At 38.1% G+C, this 7,119-nt stretch overlaps 1 protein-coding gene and 1 long non-coding RNA gene across 4 annotated transcripts; both read left to right on the plus strand.

Moving 5' to 3' along the window:
• The first annotated feature begins 456 nt into the window (after window positions 1-456).
• On the plus strand, window positions 457-4,578 carry LOC111902537 (uncharacterized). 3 transcript variants are annotated; one of them, XM_052769575.1, is made up of 3 exons: window positions 457-1,433; window positions 1,559-1,838; window positions 2,198-2,287. In XM_052769575.1, the coding sequence occupies exons 1-3, from the start codon at window positions 1,221-1,223 to the stop codon at window positions 2,203-2,205; spliced, it is 501 nt and encodes a 166-aa protein (XP_052625535.1). In that variant the 5' UTR covers window positions 457-1,220; the 3' UTR covers window positions 2,206-2,287. The 3 variants fall into 3 exon arrangements, 2 of the variants coding, with proteins under 2 accessions (XP_052625535.1, XP_052625536.1); XM_052769576.1 differs by having other exon boundaries at window positions 1,595-1,838; XR_008231139.1 differs by lacking the exon at window positions 457-1,433 and adding an exon at window positions 3,926-4,578 and having other exon boundaries at window positions 1,453-1,838; window positions 2,198-3,223.
• Window positions 4,579-4,767: 189 nt separating this feature from the next.
• On the plus strand, window positions 4,768-6,740 carry LOC128133091 (uncharacterized). The gene is made up of 4 exons (XR_008231287.1): window positions 4,768-4,864; window positions 4,934-5,363; window positions 5,848-5,912; window positions 6,562-6,740. It is a non-coding gene; the product is annotated as an uncharacterized LOC128133091 (long non-coding RNA).
• Window positions 6,741-7,119: the final 379 nt, after the last annotated feature.

Raw genomic sequence — 7,119 nt, forward strand, 5'->3', positions numbered from 1 at the left:
CCTAAATCATCTTTCTTGCTATTGGTGTTTGTAAGCCATTAGAGGAGTGACATTTGTGACTCTAGAAGCTCCAAGACCTCAAGATCAACAAGGAACTCAAAGGTATGATTCTAGATCTGTTTCAATGTTCACTACTAGAAAACAGACCTTTAATGACACGCTTTTTACGACACGCACTGATTAATGATACGCAAAAGGGCGTGCCGTAAAAATAATGTCAAATCTTTAGAAATTTAAAGAATTTTGGACGCGCATTTTTGCGTGCCCTAGAATTAGTGTCTCACAAAAAAAACACGGAGGGCGCTTATGTTAAAGGCGTATCGTCTAGAAATGTCGCTTTATAATTTTACAAACGCGCTCTTCAACAACTAGCAGCGGGAAAAAGGAAATAAAAAAATTAGAAAACCCGCCTTCCTTCCTTGTTTCCCCTCTTTAGCTTTGGGTATGTTCTTTGACCACAAAAATCTTCTCCAGTCATCCTCCGCCTCCCTACATCGAGTGTTGCTTGCGTCTTTCCCTTGCACTCCGACCGCCGCCACCGATTCTTCCCCGTTCGTTGACATCGATCAAAGCTCATTTACTTCTACCCACTGGAACCACCATATCTCCCACTCGATGTTGAACTTGTCAGAAAAAGCCCTAATTCAGTATTATACTCTCAAGTCTCAATATTAAGAATGCAAATCTTGATTCTTGTTTATTTCTTATTCCCCACAGATAAACCGAAAAAGGGGAATTAGAATAACGAAAGTAGCGGGAGTTTTGGTCCGGTGGCCGTGGTTCATCTATCGAGCAAGGAAGATGGGAACGCAAGCAACCATGGTGGCTCGATGATGCAATCAATCGAGAAAGGGGAAACACCTTTAGTGCGGGATCGATTTGAAAAAAAAGGAGAAGGGAGAAGCAGCGATGCTTCCCTTGTCTGCCACAGCTAGGGGGAAGGCGCTCCGACGGTCTCCTTGGTTGTTCTTCCTTGTCGCCATCAGATTACACGTAGGGAGGGGACTCAACTTGTCCGATGGAGCAGGGCAAGTAGCGACTAGTAGATCAGGATGATCGATCTATTCGTGAGGAGGAGGAGGTAATTATCGGTTCTTGGTGAGCTTTCCTTGGCTTCTTAGACTCCGTCATCGGTAGAAAGTGGGGTAAGTGAGTCGGTTTCTTGTCTGGTTTCGCTGAAATAAACGGAGGGAGGAAAGGTTTGGGTGGAGGTCTAATCGATGAAAACAATGGGAGCCTCTTGGTCTCGTCGGATGCTACTCCATCTCCAGTGGACACCTCCCATGTACTCTGTTTTACTTATGTATTTTGTCGACTATCCTGTAGGTCTCTTCTTCTTATTCACGCCTCCACCACGGACCTCAATTTTAAACCACCTGATGCTCGCTTCTTTCTTCTTGAAAGACCCTCCGTCATACCAAGTTACTATTCAGGTAGGTTTGAGCCCTAATATTGAAAAATTGATTGCTTACAACTAATATCTTTTTTTATCTTATATTCTGTGAGTTCTTCATTTCTCATTCACATGCATCAAATTGCTCAATGAAACCTGTCCTAGGATCATTCCCTCTTTACATTTTTCCGATCTGCTCAGATCACTGATGTCGGGCCAGTTGGCATCCACGGTGGTGCGGGACAGCTGACGTCCCTTCCTCCCTCTGGGAAAAAACCACCACAACATCATTCCCAACGTATCAAGACCACAACCTCACACCCTCGCCACCAATGTACATCAAGGAATCTGCCAGCCACCACCACTAACACTTTTTTAGGTTGGATATTTGTTTGGGTTTGGTTTCTTGAAGATGTTCATGGTGTTCTGGGACTCCACAAATACGGTAAGTTATTAAATTCTTTGGTTATGATTGATATGAATTGTGCCCTAAAAGTGTTTGTTGAAATGTCAGTTTTGTTTTGGTCATTGTTAAATCATTTGATTCAAACTTATATTGCAAGATTGAGAGAAACACATACGAATGGATCATAGGAATCTAACAGTAAATCTCTTTTTTCACATATTTTTTTGTGGAGTATCCTTAAAGTTATCATTTACATGGTCGAACATGAAGTTAGAGCTAATGAAACTTCAATTGAAGAGGCTAGAAAACTTTCATAAGAATTATTTTCATCATTAAGAAGGTTTGTTATCTGTCAAATATATTTGGAAAAAAATCTAAACTTATTGTTTATGTTACAGGTTCATGAACGAATGACACAAAAAAATATTGATGGCATTATAAAAGGTATAATTTCACTACTAGAAAAAGTATAATATAATACGGTTGAAAGTATGAATATAGTACATACATAGAGGGCGTATTAGTAGAGGGGTGTATTAGATTCCATGCCTAATAGAGTACGGCTATTTAACCGTACTCTATATGTATCCTATCTATTTACAACCATCCCATAAAAGAATCTAATACACCATATTATAGCATCTAATACACCACAAACAACCGTACTTGATGTCACATCCCCCATTCCTGCAATTCATTCCTGATTGCATTCCAGCCTTATTCATCACCCAATTCCACTCCATGGATGCTGTTGCGGAACACATAGATCACCATTCCAACTGAAATGAATGGTTCAATTTCTGCAAAGCTTTTACTACAACATAAAGAAATAATTTTAACTTCATAAGAATCCTTTTCAAAGCTTCAAATTCCAAGAAATGTTTTAAAAGTACCTTCATTAATAATGTTTTGGCCTCATCTCTGACAATTTCAAAGATCTCTATGGCACTGATTATGGTATGACTACCTTTTACAAGCTGCAAAGTTATTGTCAAACTCCTTCCACTAACAGGGATTGATGTATTCAACACAAGAGCACTATTAATATATCCACTCATTTTGACAATATCAATCTCTTGAAACAACTATCACCATATATAATGATGTCAAAAACCTGTTGTCCCCTCATGTGACTAAATGATCAATCTCTGCAAAATGCAACCAAAACAAGTATGAAGAAGGGAACGCGGGCAAAATGGGAACATTCCATTCAATTTTGACTTTTAGGTCAAAAGAATGAATAAGAATTGTAATTTTTTTTATCAACATGTTACTTCAAAATAATTCTTTTTTCATATTATTGTCTCTCATCGATTTCTTGTGTGTGTTGTAATCCATGTGGGTTGTTGCTTTTAACAAGCCCAGTTAGGAGTTGAAGAGCATGGAAGAATTCCTCAAGTTTGACCTGGAATATGACCAACCAGGTTTACAACATTCTAATTATTTTTTTCTTTCAAGAACTTTAAATTATTATATTATTAATTTGCTTTTGTCCCTTCAATTACTAGTGTCCTACAAATACTTTAAGAATTACCTCTATGCAGATGCCCAAATCAGTATTGCTAGGTTGACGGTCGCAATGGTTATGCAATCTATAAATGAGTTGTATTAGAAAATGGATAGCTCTGTACTTGATTTCAAATTGAGCCGTACTAGATCTAGGTTTTAGCTGTATTAGATTTCAAGCTAATAACATTCATAAATCCCTGTATTCTATTCCCATTCTTACGGTATTAACCGTATTATATGCCCGTCTTAGATTAACATTACCCAGTTATAATACGAATTTTTATTACAACCGCATTAGATGTGGTGTACTACATTAGCTATTTTCCAGTAGTGTTTGTAGCAATTTATACAAAGGGGTTTTTTGTTTTAACTTAATGAGATTAATTAATGGGTAAAATTAAACCCTTTTGAATGAATAGACTATGTGATCTAAGTTTGTTCTGTTTCAAAGCATGGTCACTGTTCTTGATAAACTTCAGTTTGGTGTACACTCTCTTTCTTCTTGATGATGTAGTTTTAAGAATATATGTTCTGTAATGCAATTAATGATGCTTCATTTAAGTGGGTAATATTCCAGTTCTCTTACCATAGCCGCCTTCTGATTCTATCATTCTTAGGCAGCTGACTGTATGGCTGCTTAGCCGCATTTCGGGACAGCTGACTATATGGTCGACAGTTTTCTAGGTGAAAGTACTTATCTTTTCTTACATTCATGAACCATATCTGATGCCATTTTGTTTTTGTTATTTTATATTGCATTGACAGCTTTGTAATTGCATGCTCTTACTAAACTGTATATATTACAACTCTAGCTTGACTAAATCTTTTAACCATACTGGGGAGAAATTGATAAATCCATCAACAAATTTGACTCCAAAGAATAAAGACGATTTTTATTTGGAAAAGAGGCAATTCTTGTCATGATTCTCACTGATCTTACATCTTGTTTTTTTATATCAAGTTTAAAGTTTACTTAATCTGCATGATTTTTGTTTCTATACTTATTTTATTTAGATTTAAATGCATATTCTGCAACTACAACTTTATTTTACCAATGGCTTTCTTATAATTTATGTTGACATTTGTTTTTTTACCAATTTATGCAACGAAATGGACTTGTTACAAATCTATGCAAATGCCAAAATTTGTGAATTAATTGCAACAATTTGAAACATGACTACTTGCATAATTCTTGTTAGTAAAAAGTCATTGCATAATGGCATGTGTTCATTTCAATCCTAGAAAGATTATCGCACCTTAGAGAGTAGATTCTTTTCACCATAATGGCATGTGTTCATTTCAATATACATATATATATATATATATATATATATATATATATATATATATATATATACATATATATATATACATATATATATGTATATATATATATATATATATATATATATATATATATATATATATATTTATGATGCGTTTTGATTTTGTGAAAAAAGTTTGTGAGTGCTAGTCAGCCTTTGAATGCTTTTGCTTTTATTGTTGATGGTTTGCATTATGGAGTTTCAGACTTCCCGTATGCTGCTTATTCCATGGTATGCTTTTTTTTAGACATGAATATAAAATTACATATTTGCCCTTGGATTAATATGTTTTCACTGTAGATGCTTGTTGGGATTTTATCGTCTGTATGTAACAGCCCAAAATCTCAAGTATTGTTAAATTGCAATTTGGGGTGTTTTAAAGGAGAGACTCGGCGAGTTGGAGCCAGACTCGCCGAGTAGGGTCGCAGAGTTGGTCGCGGGTTCGCGACTGGACTCGACGAGTCCAGGTATGGACTCGGCGAGTCGACGCTGTTCGGTGGAAAACCCTAGCCGTTCGGGTTGGGAAGTATTTAAGGGATCTTATGCCTCCATTGTTCGCCTTTTGGCCGACTGAGAAGGATCCTAAATCGGTTGTGGGCATCCAGAACAAGGTTTGAAGATCATTAGTGATTTGAGGAAGTTATGGTCCAAGAAGGAGAAGGTTATGGCTAATGGGACAGCAAGGGAATCACGTTTTGAGGCTTGGGGACACTGAGAGTGCATGATTCAGGTAATCTTTCGGATTATTTCCTGTTATGTGAATGTGTGCATGGATTTAGGGTTTGTGAAACCCATTTGGAGTCTAGATGGATTGTTATGTTGTTATACAAAAGTTTATACCCTGGTAATAGGATGATTAGAGGTCCAGAAGTCCCATTAGTGTGTTTTTCGGGAATATACGTATCTCAGGAAGCAGTTCGATTGACTGCATGGCGTGGACTCGCTGAGTCGGATGATCAGACTCGGCGAGTAGCTTGAAGATTCACTGAAACTCGCCGAGTTGTTCTTCAGACTCGGCGAGTAGCTTGAAGATCTACTGGGACTCGTCGAGTCGTTCTTCAGACTCGGCGAGTGGTGTCAGGATGCTTATACTCGTCGAGTTACCCTTTGCACTCGACGAGTCCAGTCAAGATTGACCGTTGACCTGTATATATCTCAGAGGGGGTCAGTTGCCTTGTTTGATAAGATCATTAACTAAGGCTGTGGTATTATAGGGAACCTGCGGACTAGCGGATTGTGTGCGAGTAGCTCGAAGAGGTTATAGCCTGCGTACTACGAGGTGAGTCTTCTCACTATACCTCACCCGGAAGGGTTTGATTGTGTGACCGGAAGGTCAGGTATGCTATGTGTTATGTTATATGCTATAAATGGAAAGTTAGCTGCTACGCGTGATATACATGCTTATATATGGGCCGGAAGGCAAGGTATTTTGTGACAGAAAGGTCAGGTATGATATATGATGGTTTGATTGTGTGACCGGAAGGTCAAGTATGTTGTGTGTTATGTTTATATGCTATGAATGGAAAGTTAGCTAATACGCGTGTTATACATGTTTATATATGGGCCGGAAGGCAAGGTATTATGTGACAGAAAGGTCAGGTATGATATGTGATATATGTGCTTTATGTGTTAGAGTATTTGTATTATGTGTTATATATGTGTTTGGGCCGGAAGGCGATTATCTTGTGGACCGAAAGGTCCGGGCCGGAAGGCAACGTTATATGGATCGGAAGATCCGGGCCGGAAGGCGATGTTATGTGGATCGAAAGATCCGGGCCGGAAGGCAAAGTTATGTGGATCGAAAGATCCGGGCCGGAAGGCGATATTATGTGGATCGAAAGATCCGGGCCGGAAGGCGTATGTGCGTAAGGTATATTGGGGAACTCACTAAGCTTCGTGCTTACGTCGTTTATGTTACGTTGTTTCAGGTTCTTACAGTAACGCGGGATGGCAACGGTTCGATTGTACACACCGAAGAAAGAGTTGTGTTTTGGAGGATCCTGGTCTTCTATTATAATGAAAATGAAACCATGTTTTGTAATTCGAATGTGAATACGATTTTAAACAAGTGTCTTTAATATTAAATTGATTAATTAAATAAAAATTTTGTTTTTGGAAATCTGGGTGTTACAAATTGGTATCAGAGCCTTGGTTTGAGGGATTCGGACGCGCCTACGGGTAAATCTGGACTCAAACTGAGGAAGTAAGAAAAAGTTTTCCAAATAAATGGTTTTCTAAAAGTGAATAAGAGTTCAAAGAGGAAGCAAGAAAGAGCAGTGTGTACAATCAGCCAGAGCCAAACGGTGATTTCCCAAAATACCCTTACTTCTGTATTATGAAATATCTATTATGCACTTTATGAGATATTAATGCATGCTAGAGATAGGCTAGGTATTTCACATCTTAGGACTAGAGTGGCCTGATTTGTGATGCCTTAGTCTAGGGTTTGCTGTTATATGTGCGTTATGCTTTTGTGTGTATGTGAT

This window comes from Lactuca sativa, chromosome 3 (assembly GCF_002870075.4).
Source record: "Lactuca sativa cultivar Salinas chromosome 3, Lsat_Salinas_v11, whole genome shotgun sequence".
Taxonomy (NCBI): Eukaryota; Viridiplantae; Streptophyta; class Magnoliopsida; order Asterales; family Asteraceae; genus Lactuca; species Lactuca sativa.